The sequence below is a fragment of the Mytilus californianus genome, unplaced genomic scaffold, assembly GCF_021869535.1.
Source record: "Mytilus californianus isolate M0D057914Y unplaced genomic scaffold, xbMytCali1.0.p SCAF_1, whole genome shotgun sequence".
NCBI classification, from domain to species: Eukaryota; Metazoa; Mollusca; class Bivalvia; order Mytilida; family Mytilidae; genus Mytilus; species Mytilus californianus.
This window is the reverse complement of record NW_026262581.1, coordinates 79,481,568-79,502,452: the sequence shown is the minus strand read 5'-3', so window position 1 is coordinate 79,502,452 and position 20,885 is coordinate 79,481,568. Positions and strand designations below refer to the sequence as shown.

Below are 20,885 nucleotides of genomic sequence, written 5' to 3'. Positions count from 1 at the left end.
GGGGTCAATTCGCAACAGCATAGTGTATTGCACAAAAGCAAAAAATTGAATATAAATTCAAATCATATAACCAATTCTTAGTTCTTTGACTACAGTTATTCTGTGTCAGAAACCTATTATGTGTCAAATATTGAATTACAATCCAAATTCAGACCTGTATCAAGTGCGAATATTGTGTCCATTTTTGCCCCAACTGTTCAGGGTTGGATCTCTGCGGTCATATCCAGCTGCGCTCAGCGAAGCAATTTATTTAATATAAGAAGGTATTATAATCATTCTAAAAAAAGTAATCACCTGCCACTCAAAACTGCTGTTTGAGAGCAATTTGACCACCTTTTTTTGTGTATTAAAGCTAAAAAATTAATGTACAAATTTACAAAATGTGTATTTCTGGTCAGATTTGAGAACTATTCAAATTTCAGATTATATCCTAAAATCATTATATATCTTTTTTTAAATATGAATTTTTATGTATTTTTGGAAACATTCTTCCTCATTGTGACTTTATTTTGATACCCAAATTGAATCTAAGAAGTATGATGGACTTTTATCACTGTAAAGTATAAACCAAAGTGACCATTGAGGAAAGGGTACTTTACTGACAGAAACTGGTTAGAATTTTACCACAGATATTTGTTATGATTATTTTAACCCAAATTGGTCAACAAAAGTTTGTGTGAGAATAAACTTTTGAAAGATGAACACAGGTTTCTTACAAAGTATCATACTCTTGTGCAAGGGTCCGGAAACGGTCATATATGCCAGTCATGTCCTAAAATGAAACTATTTGTCCTAAACGAGTAATTGGGATTTAGGACAAATTTTATTTTTTTAAAGAAGTAATTTCGGTCATTTCATTGACTCAATGTTTGAAATCGGATTTCTTAATCGCCATTTTGCACTGTCTTGTGTAAGTTGTGACCATTTGTTTTTGTTTATAATCCCTTTCCTGTAATAAAACTGCCACTCCAGTCGTTTGGTAATCCTGAGGGCCCTCCTAATATCTATATCAATGCCTCCGGGAAACATTGGCTAATGATCGCTAATCACTTTACCTGTGTTTTTAATTCACACCTGACAGTGATCACAAGCTCAGAATAATATCTTAACAAAAATTGAAATTCACTGACAAGTGTATTCATTATTTAATTACTTTTCAGCAAAGACAATCATCAAATCTGATTTAAAAATTAAACCTAAATTTACGGAAAAAAAGTATTTTTTCATGTGCTTTATTTACTATATATTACGCATGCGTGAAATTGTCTTCAGCAAATTTAATATTTAATCGTAAAATGCAAATTGATTTCATGCTAAATTAAACGAGTGCAACTATTGTCTGTTACATTCAAACACTTTTTAAGGTAATAAAATAAAAAAAACATAAAAAGCCGGTGATTTCCTGTCAATTTGATAAACAAAACAAATCCCGGAAATGAATCCGGAATTATTCGTACTTTAACTTTATCGCAAACTTCCGGTTTTAACTTTTGTCAAAATCGAAAGAAACGTAAGCAATGTCGGAGAGATTTAACATTTTGAGTCATTAAAATCATTTCAATTTTATACTATTGCCTTCCCTAAACTGTTCTTCATGGTAATGGTAAGACATTTACTTAGTAAATGCGATGAAACAGCAATACAAGTTCGTTGATGCTATGAATCTAGTCAAGTTGACATCGACAATTTGGAAAGGGGCACCAACTTTTCAATCATCTCAAAATGACCGAAATTGTGTGGAAAAATTTCCGGATCCTTGCTCTTGTGATCATAATATGGTAAGGGCTGGTATTTGTCAGTTAGATTTATCAAACTTTTATTTGAATTAGTCATCACAAAACATAATGTATATCTATACTTGTAATTTTATTAGCTAAACTTTTAGTTGCATATAGATCTGATTTCATTTGTGAATACTTGGTTTTATTAGTTCAGTATTTTTTTTTGTCAGAATTTTACATATAGATATTTTACAGTTTTGTTTTATTATTAAATCAGTTTTATGTATTTGAGATATACATTTTTTTTGCCTGTTTTTTTTTGTTTTTGTTTGTTTTATTTTCTTATGAATGATATTCAGATTTATATGGTGTTCCTCAACTCATCATTTGCACAAGTTCTGAATTCTGATCATTAGAACTTTTCCAATATCATGTAAGAGTGTTTGAAATTGTGGTTGTGTTGATACAGATCTGTAGGCCAAATTGTGCTCCTCTGGTAATCCTTTACAAAATAGTTTTAAAATCTTTTGTCATTTTGCATTGTCAAATACTAAATGACTGAATGGCTTTGTGTAAATGAAAATGAATTACCATTTCTATATTGATGTTTGCTATTTTTTTGGTGACCAAGCTACTTTGTAACAAATTTACAATAAGGTTATAATATATTTGTATATAGTTGGATACCAAATTTTGTGGATTTTGTGAGTATAGGTGGACCACAAATGTAAATGTTCAACAAATTATAAATTTTCTATGAGGTTGTATACATACTTTGACAAACCCAAAAAATCAAATATCCATGAAAATACAAGTTTTGCTCAATCTAAAAAAATCTGTATCAACTAAAATAAATGAATCCACAGTAGTTGATTTGTGTTTTTAATCTTATTGTCAAATTAATATTCTGAACTAGTTTTCCAATACAACAGTCATTTTGACCATGCAATTGTTATTTATGATCAAAAGTGTTTTTTTTTCTATTTAAGCATCGTTTTTTTATGAAATTTGAATGATCTTTAACACTTATGACTTGAATTTTGTAATTTAATCTAGCAACTTTTCATTGGAAGTTTAATATATTTGAAGGCCTTAAATTGTCAGAGAAGTAGGTATAAATTCATTGAAGTACCTAGATAGGGACACATAAGGCATAGAAAAAAAAAATTGTTTGGTTAGGGTAACCTGACCCTAATTTTTTTTTAACAATGTGCGATAACTATTGTCAGAGGGTCATCCTGAGCACTATCAATGTCGGAATACATGCTAAAAAAAAAAAGAAAAAAAAAAAGCCTACCTACCACATCTAAATTATTTGGACATGTTACCCGAACCAAACAATTTTTTTGTTTAGGCCTAAGTAAGATGATTAAATTGAATGAAAGTGTATGTCTGTTATCATTATTAGGATATTTTTGTTATGTTGACCTGATTATTTTATATGGTCTTCCTATTTGCAACTTGGTGTAAAATATTGTGAAGCAAATCAATGGACCATTTTTTACAGGTATTGTAGATACTTATCAATTTATGTTTAGTGATATGCATAGGCAGTGAAACAAAAAGGACTTTTCATCAATTATTGTATGAAATAAGGGGTATATAGATATAACCATTGTATCAACTGGGATAGAATATTTCTTCTCATAGAAATTTCTTAAGTAAGGCTTTTGCAGCATTTTAAATAAATAAGCCATACGAAAAACTGGTAAACTTTAAATTCAAACACAAAGAGTTTGCAATAGCAATAGAAAAAATAACAACTTGTTCAAAAGTGGATATACAATGGAAGAATTTGATAAAAATATATGAAAAAGAAATGTAAGTTCTTGAAATATTAAATTTAATGATGGAAAAGACATATAAAAAGTGTTGTTTCTTTACTTTGGGATTTGTCAAATGCATGTAGGATTTTTTATCATGAATTAATACACGGTATCCCTTTCCCATTAATTCAGAGGATCATAACTGTTATTGTTCACCTTGGCAGCTGATGTTGTTGTTCCCACTGGAATTTTTGTTCCCATTTATTATCCTTGCCATCAAATTTCTTTACACTGCTTATGCTATTACTTTTAGGGATGGGAAATATATATGGTGCTACTGAATCTCAATTTGTGCAATATTTTTGTTTTGTTTTTTAGAAATAAATACTTTTGTTTGTATATTAGTGTTGTATTTGGCCTTTTTTTAAACTTAAAAAGATATGATGTTGAACATATTGCCATTACACAATTTCTGTGGAAGCAGAACATGTACTTTTGATTTTTATCATTATTATTTTTATAATACTAGCAATGATGAAAGAATGACAGGTGTTGGAATCATCCACAGACAGACCCATCTCAGCATTGGTACAGTGACTGTTCTATTCATGTACATTATATCTTCTCTCAATCAAGACCAAACTTGTCAGCAGGCCTGGGGTAATGGTAATTTGTAATTGTAATGCATTGTAATATTACATTTTTTTTATGTAATGCAAAGTAATTTGTAATGCACATTTTCTGCATAACAATTACATGTAATGTAATGATTACTTTAGTTAAAAGTCAATGTAATGCCTCCATTACTGTACATTACTTTTCATTACAAATTGGTAAAAAACATAAAATTGAAGAATATAGTAAAATAAAAATAAAATATTAACAAAAACAAAAGAAAGTATTGAATAAAATTATTGTCACAGTTAAGTTCTGTATTAAATCATTATAGATAGTTTGCCCTTAAAACTTCTTTACGGATCCATTATTAAATCCCCTAAGCCAACTAGTCTTAATCTTGGTTTCTGATATTTGTATAAAATGATATTGGGAATGTTTTGGTGTTTAGTGGTCCATGAAAAATCTTCTAAAAAAATATTAAACAAAACTATATAGATGAATGGAAAAATATGAAGATAAAATTTTCATAATTCTGTATGAAAGATTGAATATGTCAATCAACATTTTTACACCAAACTGTGGTTTGGGTCCTGTCTGTGTTATTATTTCACCTAATTAATATCAAAATGTTTTTATTGCAATCAAATCTTCTCAACTTATGTTTGTCCTCACAGAGCCCTTAGGCATTTAACAATATAATCCTTTAAGGACACATTTATCATATCCCTTTTAAATCCCTTTATGATGTCTTAATGATTAAGTGATCAATGTTAGAAACAAAATTATATGATAATTTATTCAATTAACCAGTATTTGAAGTCTATGTCACTTACACTGTATATATATTTACATATACCCCGTAATATTTATCAATTTCTTATAAAAATCTGGAAATGTTTTTAGAACATAAAAGGATATGTAGTAAATGTACATGGGACATAATCGCACACAATACATAGAAAAAATATAAAAATTATTCCTGTTCTTCATCTTGACAGTTGATGTAGGGTCTTCAACAATGAACAAATCATTCATACCCTACATCAAGATGGCCCCTAGCGTCGACTTAAGCGGTACTATTGATAAAATAAACCACAGTTCTCCCTTTTGCTCCATACCCGCCTCGGAGTGCAAGATTTTATATTGAAAAAGTAATTGTAATGTAATGCATTACATGTGAGAAAAAATGTAATTGTAATTGTAATGGAAGAATCACAAAGTAATTGTAATGTAATACATTACATTGCAATGTAATGGCCCCAGGCCTGCTTGTCAGGAATATTTATTATGTGGATGGCAATATTGATATTGAAAGAGAGGTATGATAAATTATTCTCTTATGGTTGTGGCCTGTTATCTATTTCCTGCATGAAGAGATATATTTCTTATCACACTGAACAAAGTGTGGTATGAATAAGTGTTACAAAATATGTGACAAAAATGCGATAATTTGGTTGGCCTATCATGTAATTTGTATCAAAATAATGGCATTTCCATTGGCTTTGGCTATTTGTTAGATCAACGATGACTTTCAAAGTCTCATTTCCCACTTGGTAACAGAAATTTGTGATTTCTTAAATAATATACAAAACACTCACATGGTTGACCTAAAATATACTTTTTGTAAAATTTGATTCAATTCTGAAGTGTACAAAAAGGTGTGAAACAGTCTGAAGTTTACAGTAGTCTGTATATTCTCAAAACTGTATTCAGACTTATATTTGAAGTGATGCTTGCGAAATCGAAAAGATTTCACCAGGACTGAGACTACTATAACACATTTTGTTATAGTAGACTCAGACCAGGACAAACATTCTTACCATTAGATAAATGGGTTTAACAACTCCTGAAAATTGGCAATTGCTTGGCAATATCCAATTCCCACTCGTGAATTTATCTGGACTCTGAAATTGTGAAATTAGATAAATCTTCAATCCTTTAAAAAATATGTAAGTTCTATTAATAAATGAATAGGATGACATGATCTGGACACTTTAGCATTGAAATATCGATTGTGATGTATGATGTCTTGAACATGTTGAAATTGAGATATTTTATCTAAAATAGACATTGTTATACACCATAACAAAGTAGTAGGGTATACAGATTGACCCATCTGTCCATCAGTCATCTGTTTTGGGATGATAAATAAAATATTTTGTATTGGAACTGTACATGAAAATATGGTCACATATAATCAGAGAAGGATCTCTATTTACTTTGAGGTCACTATATGTAAGGTCAAGATTGTATTTACTTACAATATAGACTGGGATTAAATCGTCAATATATTGTTTATAAGATATTAAACATCCAAATCCAAAAATATTGGGATTAGGTTAACTTTTGTCAACAGTAGAACGAACCATAATTATAGCTTGAACAGTAAGTATCATTTTTCCAGAAGCTAGAACATCGGATTGAACTTAACTGAAATATATGGTCTAATATAGTGAGTGAAAGATCTATATTCATTTTGAGTTCACAGTGTTCAAGGTCAAGTTCATAGCTGCCGAAAATAGTTCAGACAAGTTGTTTCTGGATAATAACTATAGAACCTTACATGGGATTGCAAGGACATATATATATATATATGTTCATATATAATGAAAGGAGAATCTCTTGATTTTGAGGTCAAGATCTTAGTTACTTAAATTATACTGAACTATGTGCAGAAAGGGAATTTCAAGCTGATGAACCCAAGACCTTACATGGGATTAGAACCAAACTTGAAAATATAGTAACGTATAAGGGGAGTGGTATCACTTACGATGTTTGTATTATGAAACTTAAAGAGTAGATATTTCTGTTGATAGTAAAAACACAAACGATCTATCCAACAGATGACGAGTGTTTTCAGGCAGTAAACTGTATGTTTGCTTTGTTTTCCCTTGACCTTTTTTTATGTTTTAGATAATTAAAAGATTATTAATTCACTTAGTACAAAATCTGAAGTCAATTCGTGTAAATATTTCACAAGAAATACACCATGCAAATAATCACAATTACAGTAATTCCATTCCTTACATATTTCTGTGTAAGGTTGATGTTTGATTATCACCATAACCCTTATTTTAGGAGGCCAGTGTTGTCAATTTACCAATAAGCAGGTGATTGCTAGAGATTAAATTTGGCGAGGTGGTATTGTGGGCATTAAAACAAAATGATATATGATTGCCAATGAGACAACCACACTAGAGACCAAATGACACAGACTGAGAAGGTTTGCAATTATAGGTCACCGTTCGGCCTACTAAGGTTCGTTAATACCAGTACACATTTTTTGTTGGCAAAATAAGATATTTATTCCAAGGTCTTACCTTAAAAGATATCTTACCAACATTCAAATCTTATAAATATCTGTAAGCAAAAATATTTTTGAGTAAGTCCTTTGGTCATATCTAAATATTAATGACAATGACTCAAAATGACGATGAGATGTCAGTTTTTGCTGTTTTGCATCAAATGCAAGATGCTGTACGCCCAAAGAATGGACGACTTTACACTTAAATCTATGACAAACGGGATGATTTCAACTTCCCAATTATCAATTTCCCATTTCTCAGCAGTAACATACCCTCTGCTCCGTCGTATGGTGTTTACATATCTCAATTGATACGTTGTGCTCGTGTATGTTCACACTATACTGACTTCATATACAGGAGTGTGCTCCTTACGCAGAAACTGCTTCAACAGAGTTATGAGGAGGAAAGATTAAAAATGATACTCCGTAAATTTTAAGGACACCATCACGATAAATTTTATGAACACCATCACGAATTGGTTGATCTATACGATGTATCTGTATCTAAACTAACTAATGACATTTTTACCACGTTTTAGATTGTGGTTTAACATCTATGTCGTCTTCTGCTAAGTACCGAACGTGACCTATTCCCGAGTGTGAATTTGCATTGCTATACGACGTGTCTCAGTATTTTGTACATCCAACATTCATGTATTTATTTTTGATGTTTCTGTTATGGTTTCGGTTGGATAATGTGTTATGTCTTATCGTTTGTAGTCCAAATAATTATAAAACAGCCTTTCAATACCATCATTGTCATGAAAATTGTTTGGACTGGTATTGTGAAAATAAGTTCGAGATTGCATGTTCGTTACGTAAGTGCGTCACTGTTTGTGATGTCCTGTGGTGTCTGTCGTTGATGGAAGATGTTCGTTGTTGTTCTGTGGTTTGCTTGTTGTGTCGACTATTATATTATTTGTTTGTGCGTTTCTCTGTGATGAGTGTTCTTGCGTGTGTTTGTGCTGTATTTCTGTCACGTTGTGTTGTCATTTTAGCGATATTTTTTAACATTGTCATATAAGCGGGAGGTTTGGCTAGCCATAAAACCAGGTTCAACCCACCATTTTTTCTTAAAATGGCCTGTACCAAGTCAGGAATATGGCAGTTGTTATCAAATAGTTCGTTTCTATGTATGTTGGCGTTTGTTTTTGTTGCACTTCAGTGTTCCTGTTGTTCCTTTGTTTTCCTCTTATAGTTGACGTGTTTCCCTCAGTTTTAGTTTGTAACCCGGATTTGTTTTCTCTCAATCGATTTATGACTTTTAACACCGGTATACTACTGTTGCCTTTATCTATATTGAAAAATATATTAGTACTGATATCTGACAATTTTATATCTTGTGAACTTTGACGGCTGTTATTTGTTAGATTTGTACGACTTTTAAATTCATGAGACAAAAAAGTGGCCTTATCATACCTTCTCATTTGGTTTCAGAAATTCAGTATTTCATTTACTGCCATCAATACCTAATGCAGAGCTATTTTTCTCGATATTTCTTGAGTCTGTAACTGTTATCTTATGGGAGTCAACTATCTGTGTTCCAGCAATGTTCTCTGCCATTAAATATAATTTCCCACAGGACTATTACACGTTTTATTGTTTTTGAAACTACTTCTGCTCAGATATCATCTGATTATATGCATTTTATGCATCACTATTAAATGAAGAGTTTTAATGTAATGATTGATTTTTTTTAAAACAAATTGTATATAGAAAACGTACAGAAGCCATTCCTTTTGACTCAGAGTTTCCATTACTCTACGAGTTTGGGGAAATTCCCCATTATAGACGAAATAAACTTTTTGCAGGAGGTTACGATAGTTGTAAACAAAAATTAAAGTACCTATTTTGTTACAAAATACTGTATTATTTATATTATATCATGTTTAGTTGACTGTTAAGGAATATCTATGTCACAGTTGACCACAGATATGTTCAACTTGTTGTCACAACAACCCCTTCTTTCCTTGATTGTGACATTACCTAACAAGATTTATCACACGATTTTAGAAGGCATGAGCAACATAACGGGTGACCGTGACGTGCGGAGCAGGAACTGCATTCCTTTCCAGAGCACCTGGGTTTTGGTGGGGGTTGAACTTCGTGTTGCTCAATCTTTAGTTTTTGTTATTGTTCTATGCCTTTTAGTCGTTTTCTTTGAATGCTGTCTGTTTTTATTCGTACTTGTTCACACTATATAATTATTCGAAACATTAAGGTTTTCTATCCATAAGATTGCCTTAGCCGTATTTGGCACATTTTTTTTCAAATTTTCGGTTTTTATTCCTCTTCACCTTCGTATTTGAATTGGCTTTCAAACTGTTTTCATTTGAGCGCCGCTGGTGAGTTTTATGTAGACGAAACACTCGTCGGACGTACCAAATTGTAAGCCGGGTACCATTGATTAGTGTCTACAAACATTGGGTCGATGCCACTGCTGGTGGGCGTCTCGTTCCCGTGGGGATCTCCAGTCCGTAGTCAACACTTTTGTGTTGACATGAAATATCATTAACTTGATAATTCTCTGTATATTTATAGTGTTCTAAAATGTTATAATTCGAAGAAGCAAAGGTTTATCTACCCCTAGGAATATATTGTTCTAGCCGTATTTGGTACAACTTTGTTCGGTTGTTTATGCTCTTCAACGTCGTATTTGATCTTCAAACTGTTTTGATTCGAACGCCACTGACAAGTCTTATGTAGAAGAAACGCGCGTTTGGTGTACCAAACTATAAGTCTGGTATCTTTGAGCAGTGTTTACAACCACTGGGTCGATGCCACTGCTGGTGGACATTTCGTACCCGAGTGTATCACCAGCCAAGTAGTCAGAACTTTTGTGTTGATATGAAATATCATTGATTTGTTAATTTCAAGTCTGTAAATTTGCTGTTTTAAAATGTTGATACCAGTAGAGTCGTCAGGTCAAAGTTTTTGGTTTAAGGTAGTTTACCGGGAAATTGAGGTCACATCAACCTGAAATTTGTGTACACATGTTCATTATGAAGTGAACTTTTTGAATTATATGTCAAATTGGTTTTGAGTCGGGTTTCACAGTTCACTGAACATGGAAATGTGATATTGCGAGCAGGGAATCTTGTCCTGTGGACACATATTCTTGTTTTTTTTTTTATAACATTGGAGAACATTTATGCTTTAAAGTTGAGAATTTTAAAGATGTATCTAGCTTGCATTGCGCATAGCACCTGCATAATAACTAGCTATCAGTTATAGTCTGTTAGCTTTACATAGATTTATCCACTCCAATCTTATATCGTAAAACTGTGGCCATCTGTTCTAAAATTATACGAATCCCATCATGATTTGGTTGGCAGTTAATATGTCGTTCACATCCCGTCCCTTGATGGTTACAAGAAGCTGTTTCATGGGCAATCATACATCTCCTTACTTTTATATAGAATAACCAACATTTCAATGAGTTCGTACATCTCATATATACAAGTAAACATGATATTAAGGATACTACCGAAAGAAGAAGCTCTGCTTCATATCTTTATATTTTCATCGATATTTACACAGATGGGCGACTTCTAACTAGAATCTATGGCAAACTTGATGATTTCAACTTCCCAATCGTTAATTATCCCATTTCTCAGCAGTAACATACTCTCTGCTCCATTGTTTGTTGTTAACATGTCTCAGTTAATACGTTACTCTCGTGCATGTTCACACTATACGGACTTAAACAGGAGTGTGTTCCTTGCACGAAAACTGCTCCAAATTTAGTTAAGAGGAAGAAGGACTGAAATCGACACTGCATTAGTTTTACGGTCACCATCACGAATTAGTTGACCAATACGATGTGTCGATGTCTCAACTCACGCCTTAAATCTTTAGATACAAGTATACTCGTCTGATCTGTAATTTAAACGATTGTGTCCTATTCCCGATTTTGACATTTTGACTGAATGTGAATTCGCATGGCGTGTAAATCATGCACACCAGTAGACGCTTACTCTGTTGACGCATTCTGTAGACGCACTCAGTCTTGCTCCTTTTAAAAAGAGTTAATGCGATTACCCCAGTTATTGTCACCCTGATTTGTCTCATTTTAATAGATTTACGAGATTTTAAAATCTGTAAGTTACAGTCGCCTTTATTTACCTGAGACTTATTTTTATGCAAGTTATGCTTTATTCCGAGTCTTTACCTCTGTCATTGTAGACACATCGTATGCCTTACTGTGGGAAAGGGGGAATGGTAGCAGTCAGTATCGTTGATATTTATATTTTCTTTGTAGCAAAGTCGTTTCTAGTATGTCTTAAAATGTCTATCAACGACTTATCAATCCGATTGATAACGCTTTTGAACCCTCTCAGTTTACATAATAAACATATAGATTTATGAAAAGGGGGTAGTTCCAAGGAAGTCTTACCATCTCAATACCTTGACGAAAAGGAAGACCACTAGATTCGGGAACTACGAAACCCCATGATTGTAAAAAGAAAGTGGATTCACTCAGCTCGGTGAATGTTATGAATATTTTCGGAGTAAAATTATTTTTCTATCCCAGGTCTAGATTGCCTAAGCAATATTGTGACACAGTGATGACTGCTGTACCCATATTTTGACAATGTTACCTATTATGTCTGTTTTGTTCACGCATCGTTGTAAATATAATGGAATTTGATGCGACTGTCATACAAGTGAGAGGTTTAGCGCTATAAAACCAGGTTCAATCCACCATTTTCTACATTTGAAAATGCCTGTACCAAGTCAGGAATATGACAGTTGTTGTCCATTCGTTTGATGTGTTTTATCATTTGATTTTGCCATTTGATTAGGGACTTTCCGTTTTGAATTTTCCTCGGAGTTCAGTATTTTTGTGATTTTACTTTTTTGCACAACTTTTAGTAATTTTAGGTTTTCAGTGCTCTTTAACTTCGTAACTGATTGGACCTTTCGGCATTTTTGAATCGCGAGTAACATATAAAGCTTATGTAGACGAAACGCGCGACTTGGTGAAATAATTTATAAGCCTGGTATATTTAATGTTTTTTTATAATCACTAGATCAATACCACTGCTGGTCGATGTTTCGTCCCCAATGATACTACCAGACAAGCAGTCAGAACTACTTTGTTGACATGAAATATCATCGGTTAGTTTCTTTTATTTAATATTTTTATTAATTGTCTATTTAATATTAAAATTATTCGAAACACTAAGGATTTTCTACATCAGGCAGATTTGACCCAAATAACATTTGGCAAACATTTCAATATTTTTTTTTCTTTTTAATGCACTTAAACTTCATACAGGTATTAGATTACGTTCGCCTTTAAAGTGTTTTAATTGATTCTAGTGTCACTGGTGGAGGCGAAACGCACATCTGGAGTACTTAATTATAAGTTTGACATTTTTGATGTTCAGTGTTTGAACAGATGTTTTTCATTTCGTCCTTTTCCTTTATGTTATAATGTTGTCTGTTTTTCTTCGACTTATTGTTCTTGATTGCCTTTTAGTTTCTTTTCCTTTCAAACAACCACTTGTTTGATACCACTGCTGATAACGTTTCGTCCCGAGTGTACCTCCAGCCCATCAGTCAGCACTCTTGTGCCGACATGGAACATTGCGGATGTGGTCATTTCTGTAAATTAAGGCGACAATAGTTTGCCGATGCTAAAATTTCGTAAATCGATTAGGGAAGGACAAATTAGGGTAACAAAGAGATACTGAGGGAATTGCATGAACTCCAAAAGGGACGACACCGGGTGCGTCGACAGGGTAAGCTTTTTTGCTTTGCATGCATGCATGCATCATCCGCCATGCGAATTGACACTTAGTCAAAATGTCACAATCGGGAATAGGACACAATCGGTAAATTTAAAGATCAGACGACAATACTGGTATCTAAAGATCAGACGACAATACTGGTATCTAAAGATCTAAGACCGCTTAAAATATGTAGCTGTTCATAAAATGTTTGAATAATTCTAAATTCTAAGATTTTTCTACCTTATGTATAGATGACCTTAGTCAGATTTGGCACGACTTTTAGTAATTTTGGGTTTTCATTGCTCTTCGTTACTGATTAGACCTTCCACCTATTTTGATTCGAGCAAAATTGATGAAGATGATGTAAGCGAAACGCGCGACTGGGAAATCAAATTATAAATTTGGTATCTTTTATAGCTTTTTACTACAACTTGGTCGATACAACTGACGGTAAACGAATCGTTCAAATGGTATCAAAAGCTCATTAATATCAGCACTCACGAGGTGTCATGAAATATCATTGATGCTGTCATTTTCTGTAAATTTTCGTTTACAAAATGTTATAATAGTTTGAAATACCAAGGGTTTTTTGTTTACCCAGGGATAGATGGCCTATGCCAGATTCAGCACACCGCTTAGTAATTGTTTTTCTTCGAGCGCCACTAAATAGTTGGCTGTAACTGAAACAAGTGTCTGCCACACTAAATAATATGCCTGATATCTTTGATGTTTAGTAGTTTTTGGTTTTCCATGCTCTTCGAAATTGATTTGGACTTCCATCTGTTCGGACGCACGAAATAAAAAGTGTTATTTTCATCTATTAGTCGAGCGCTATTGAAGAATGGAATGTGATGAAACGCCCTTCTGGTGTACTGAATTGTAAACCTGGTATCTTTGGTGTTATTTATACAGAAACCGTTGAGTACATATCACTATCGCACAAATCTATATACAATACCACTTGTTTAACTGAATCTTGAGTTTGGAAATCCTGCTCAGCTCAAAGGAATACAGGACCAACAATCAATAAAATTAAAGTTGAATAAAAAATCACAAAGACATGCGCTCTTGAAAACGACAAACAACACTGAAAAACATATCTTTGCTGAACCTCTGGTAAATGGAAGATGAAACATCCCTAGCGTGACATAACATATCATAAACAGGCTACAAGTGATATTCATGGCGTGTAAGTTCTTGTCTACGAGGCGAAGAGATCATTGGACACGAAAATCCTCGTTTTAATAGGCATGATCACATTTTTCAACTACTACCTTTTTCTTTAATGAGCCTGAATTATCAACTATTAACTTATCTTTTATACAGATGAGTCATAGATGGTAAAACTAGGAGCATGATACATTATTATGATATCATCAAACTTGACGAAGACAGAAAATTGGCATAAATGGCAATTCACAATGGAATAAAAGAACAGAAATTCTTCCCAAATTTGGACGTATGTAAAATCGGGGAATATTTTGAATACACTGACGCTTACACCAGATTGTAAGTGAAAAAGCCGTCATACAATAAAAACAATTAAAGAATCAAATTGTTAACCAATGTTTATTATATAAATGTAACAAAACATAACAATATAAACATAATCTAAAGATCGGTTTTATGTCGGTTATTCTAATCCATTACCCTATTGTGTAGTTTCGTAATGGCCCGTCATACTGACAATCACCAATCTCAAGATCACAGGATACAATAATATAAACGGGTCTAACATCAAATAATTAACAACAGTATTTTAATTTAGTAATAATAATTTCATCATACTCACAACGAGTTCACGGTTTAATCTGTTCAGCAATCAGTCATCAAAATATCGTTTAAACGTTTAATTTTGGAACGTCATCGTTAACAATTAAACTGTGAACTCGAAGTGTCCTCATAGTACAGATTACACAAATCAATTTAATGTTTAAAAATATTTGAGATTTTGAAAGAAAGTGGAAATCCCGCCAGTGAAACACTTTACGAAAGCATGTGACTGTTCTGTCACCGTCAAGACTGTGAAGCATGGTGTCAGAGTCAAATACCATGTCCGTCATTTTCATCACGTCAACGTCACGCGCCTACTTGTCACTGACATTTTGTCCGTCAAGGTCAAAGCTGTCCGTCCTGGCGACTCTCCTCTCAGGTTTGCCCTGATGATGTCAATCCTTGTCATTGTCAGTCATTACCAACAGTGTGACATTGTCAAGTTCTAGTTGACCTACGACCAGAACTAGGTCAAGTACAAACTTCTGCCTCGTAATGTTGTCCTGATCAGTGTCAGTTCAAAGATGGTCCCTCGCTGTGTCACTGTCATCTCCTCTGACATCTTCATGTCGGAGAATTACTTCTTGGACTGGTTCATTGGCATTGTTCAACGTGAGTCGTGGTTGTTTGTCATTGTCAGCGTTCGTCTGACTGGGTACTTTGTCATCGTATTACTGCAGAGACGGTTTCACCAATTGGTCAGTTTCACGAAAGTTCTCCACTGTCTGAAGTTATGCATTGTCACATACAGTTCCCAGATAAATGATCTCACTGTCATGTCTTTTTTCCAGATTCGTTGTTTTGTCATCGTCAAGGACTTGAAGTTCTCTTTGTTGAACATTGTCAAGTTCCGGAACTTTGTGATCACTTGCATACCTGCTGGTTTGGTCACTGTCAGCTAACGTTATCACCCTCCGTTCGTCACGAGCATGTGTCTTCTGTTCGAGGTCATGAACATACCTGAACACCAGTCTCTTCAGTTAGTCACTGTCAAGATGAGTTGTCTGATATATCCAAAGGTCACCTACAAGTGGCAGATGAGTTAGCTGTATGAAAATCACAAGGTCAGTCAGTCAAAAATTCTCAATTTGGTCTAGCAATTTCACTATGAAAAGAGTGACGTCTTAAAAATGAATCTCAGTTAAATCAGACACATTCTTGAACAACAGTCAAACTGAGTTCCTCACAAGAGCATAAGCCTAGTCTTTCAGGGAAAAACGCTTGTCTACAAGCACAGTTATTTTCTAGATCTGATGAAACGGACGGACAAACTCATGCGCGTCTGTTTCTTTGATTTCTATAATGTTTTTTCATAATATTTCATAATTTTCTAATTACTTTATGTGTGGGTATTGGACGGTTTCATCTATTTCCAGTTCAATTTGGGGTACGATTCATGTCTCTTACTGCCGATCTTCCCATTCCTACGACAATTGCGTTACTTCCTGACCTATGACTATGACGTTCGTGGTTGTGTCTTCTACGACGTCGGCGTGATCTACGTATGGTTCGTTGACATCCGCATGGATCTGTATCGTATGCAGTACGGATCGCCCAATCAGTAAGATGGTAACGCAACAAGCTTGATGGAAACGGTATAAAGTAAACTAATTTGCCGCATCTGTGAACAAAAATAGAAAACTATATGTTTGCCTAACGTGTATCGCATCCCTTTTGCATATATATATATATAGAAGTAGTAAGATATATAAATTACCATTGCCGTGTTCGCACACATTTCACTGTTACAAAATAAGCAATACAAAGAGCTCTGATAATGATCAATATGCGCAAGTAGATTTATATTGAATGTGATTCTAGCTTCATTGGATGGGAAATATTTTTCTTAATTCGCGCGTTTAACGTTAATGCTATCAAGTCTTCATGCAATAGCTATTCAACTAGGAAACTAAAATAGGTCCTTTGTTTGGATGGCTTTCAGTTGCTCACAATGTATGTAACTATATATATCTAAATTATAAACTGCTATGGTTTCATAATTCATGATTTATGTTTTTAATTTTACACACGTCAATATCTTTACATGATGATATTGCATTTTTCAGTTCTTACCTATCATATATCAATACGTCATCTTTCCCGCCATTTAGTTTGTTCCATATGTTTGTAGCGTTTGTATCTTGGTACACAGGAAAGTTAGTTCTGCTGGAAAGTTGTCCAATTTGTTCAGGGACTTCTTTGGAATTGATAATCATAAAACTGATTTCTGTACGGCCCTGGGCGATGTATTCTTGACGAATAGTCTCCAGCCTACATTGTACAAACATATATTTATTTGAAATATTCTTAATGAATAAAGGCGAATGAAATTAGGGGGGGGGGGGGGGTGACACGAGGTGCTAATTTCCCAAATCCCGTTTTTGTCTCGCCTGCGACGAAAGTCGCGGAAAGCGAGACATAAGGATTGCTTTTCCGGCGACGGCGACGGCGTCAACAATAGTTAAGTTTTCTGCTTAAGTTAGTTTGATAGGAACTACTTGTGATATTTAATATAAAGCTGCATTACTATCAGTACATATCAGTTTGACGACTATTTTGAGGCTCTGTCCCCTAGGACATGGTCCAGTGACTTTGAATTAATCCGCAATTTTCAAAGTTAAGTTTTCTGCTCAAAATAGTTTGATAGGATCTACTTGTGATAGATCAATGATATTTTGTATGAAGTCAACAGTTTATTTTTTTGCCTTTGTTCCCATTTCCCACTTTTTTCCTGATACCACCTATTTGTACCCCCTATATCCCGTAATCCCACTTGTTTACCCCCATAACCTACATCTCAAACGTGTGTCACTATTCATCTCCCTCGCGAATATTTGACAAAATTAAACAAAAATGTAAATACACAAACTTTTAATTTCTATTATTTATGAATTAATAGACTGAAATGATTTACATGTAACAACATTCAATATATATCTAATAAATGATAACACATACCCTGCCGCTTGATGCTGACACATGGGTCATGTAGCCAACAGTAGTGCCACTACTGTTACTTTGCCACGCGTGTTCAACATTGGCTGATCTTCACTGGTGGTTCGCCAGGTTGGTGGGTACTGACAGAACCTTCCAGACACGCTGACTAGTAAAGCAGCAGCGAGCAACCCGGTTAAGACACCGGGGCTCTGCATAATTTCTCTTCTGAAAGAAAAGAATGGAGTTGACTAAATTTATCTGTGATTAAGCTTACTGAAAGATTTTTTTGTTTGTTTTACAACAAAAACATTACAAAATGGAATTTTGTAACAAAACATAATGGGTAACATAATAAAAGTAATTATTAATTTGGAGAGGTAAGCATTGCAACAATGTCTATATATTTTACAGTAAATTTGGTTGAGTTTTTAATCCCCGATGGTATCACCAGCCCAGTAGTCAGCACTTCTGTTTGACATGAATTATCATTGATATGGTCATAATTATAAATTAACTGTTTACAAAACTTTACATTTTTTAAAAACTAAGGCTTTTCTACCTCAGGAATAGATTACCTTAGCTGTATTTGGCAAAACCTTTAGGAAATTTTGGTCCTCAATGCTCTTCAACTTCGTACTTTATTTCGTCTTTTTAACTTTATCTTTATTCGAGCGTCACTGATGAGTCTTTTGTAGACGAAACGCGCGTCTGGCGCAAATACAAAAGTTCAATCCTGGTATTTATGATGAGTTTATTTAAGCAATTCGTTGACCAATTTTGTGTTTAGATAATGCTTTTCTATGACTGAGACTCATAGAAGTTAGATTATGTAACTAACTGTGTAACCTTCTTCAAAATAAAAAAAATAAATAAAGTATTGTGTAATGGTTACAATCAAAACATTTATACCTCTGTGTAGACTTTCGACAGATAAACATACGCATCATCGTTTTAGCTAACATGTCACTTAGTGTTATGATAGCGGTTAATGTCATGCAGTTCCATCCATTGTAAACGTTTGTGAACATCTACGAGAAAACGTTGAACTGTGATATTCAGATCCTTCATAGAAATTATAATTCGATTTCGATCTGAAATCAAAGATGGCCGCCACAATAGAACTTAGTTTAAACACTTGGTTAAATAGAGAGCCCAGAAATGGAAAGCATGTAAGCCGAAAGCATATCACTTGAAAATCATTCTTAAGATTTTGATAATTGAAAAAGTTATTTCAATACCGATCTTAAATCGAAGATAAAAACCATGTCGAAAAATCGTTATTGTAGGACATTATATAAATATAAACAGTTTGAGAATATTCCACAAACTAAAAAATTGAAATATATAAACGCAATTAGTTATACATGTAACAGCCACGTGATACGGACTCCTTGATAAATAACCGAAAATCAAGCAGCATTATTTTTTAATGACAATACATAATCATTTTTGGTGGCTCTTAAATTGACGTCTTCGTAAATTAGCTCGAAAACGATGTAAGCACTCCTTTTCGTCCAAATTAAATGATGTTATTTAATTGTTGTGCAATATTCTAAAAATCACATAAATTATTCATCTTTTTATTGTTTATCTTGTTATCTATATAGTGTAAACTCCAGCTGATAAATATGTGCAAAACAAGTTCAACGTCTCTTTTACACCTGTCCTTGATTTAGATAATAAGGAAGTACAATAGGATTTGTGATATAAAACTTATAAGGTGCTTAACTAAATTGTTAATGTTTCGCTCATCTTGACAACATGCCTGGTTTGTGAAATATTGTAAACTCGTGTGTTGTTTATGTAAGAACTCGACGTTTTATAAGGGCTGTGTATTCATAATTTAGTAAAAGTTTCCAAGTATTTTTTTCTTTTAAAATCAATCCAAGTTACTACCATATAGTCCATGTTTGTTCGAAATACTTAATTATAGCTGGCTAAGAAAATTTTATATACGAGTAATTAACAGTAAATTTATACCTAAATAGAGAGGAAGATAGATACAAAGGGAAATCAAAATTATAAACCTAAGAAGTGCAAACAACACCATGGCCACAAAAAAAAAGAAAAATGCTATACCGAAAATTAAAGGTAACCCCACAAAAAAACGGGGCCAGACAGACCCTTCTCCACTAGTACACTCATCGTGTTGCTTTATCGTGGTCGTCTACGACGATTTTCCCTAATTGCAAACCAAAAAAAAAAGCCATTTGATTTCCGAAGAGATGACTACAGCATAACCATGAAGAATCATTGGTTCAATAGATTCCGTCAAGACACTTCTGATAGGAAAGGCAAGCACTGAAAATACCCAAAACGACAAGTCAGGCAACAATCAAATGGAAAGGAGCGCTATTCCATCAATCCTTACATTGTTCATATTTCATAAACATCAGTAAAAGTCGAAATTGACTTATCTTACTAAGTGTGAAAGGGCAATTGGACGAGCTATCTGACACCATAATAATTCTGCTCGAACGAAGAGCCTAATAGTAAGTATACTTTCATGACACAAGAAGCTTTCTGAAATTGCCTTATTTGAGTGGTCGTGTGTTTTAAATTATTTACACTTGTAGAATTTGAAGAAATATTTATATACGATTCATCTGAAATCAGATTTTAAGACTTTATATGATGTTCGGATGTATTTTATCACGCCCCGAGAAAGCTAAATGCTACATGGATTGAAAACTAACATTCTTACCTTATGTTAAAGTGTTCCTGTGCAAAAAGTTGATGTCGATTACAGTTTATTCGTAATAAAATGTTGACTACAACTCTCCTGAGCCTTTATATACTTTGTGGTGAACGTGCTATGAATATTCAAAGGTACAAAGATTATGTGACAAGTATCTAATTATAAACTAACTTTTATAAAACCGTATAAGATTTATACAATATGCAGATACATAATCTGTGTTGCAGTGGATAAGATAAAGGACATAACTTGTTGTTACAGGATATTTTGTGTTATCCAGTCACTTACTTAAGCAACACCGATGTTGCAATTATATTTCTTTAGAACCAG

The 20,885-nt window shown here is 33.6% G+C and overlaps 1 protein-coding gene across 1 annotated transcript; it reads right to left on the bottom strand.

The window, feature by feature from the left end:
• Positions 1–14,697: 14,697 nt before the first annotated feature.
• On the bottom strand, positions 14,698–20,664 carry LOC127708855 (selenoprotein P-like). The gene is made up of 4 exons (XM_052214019.1): positions 20,562–20,664; positions 17,879–18,082; positions 16,994–17,191; positions 14,698–16,541 (listed from the first exon to the last, which is right to left on the bottom strand). The coding sequence occupies exons 2-4, from the start codon at positions 18,070–18,072 to the stop codon at positions 16,298–16,300; spliced, it is 636 nt and encodes a 211-aa protein (XP_052069979.1). The 5' UTR covers positions 18,073–18,082; positions 20,562–20,664; the 3' UTR covers positions 14,698–16,297.
• Between the last annotated feature and the right edge of the window lie 221 nt (positions 20,665–20,885).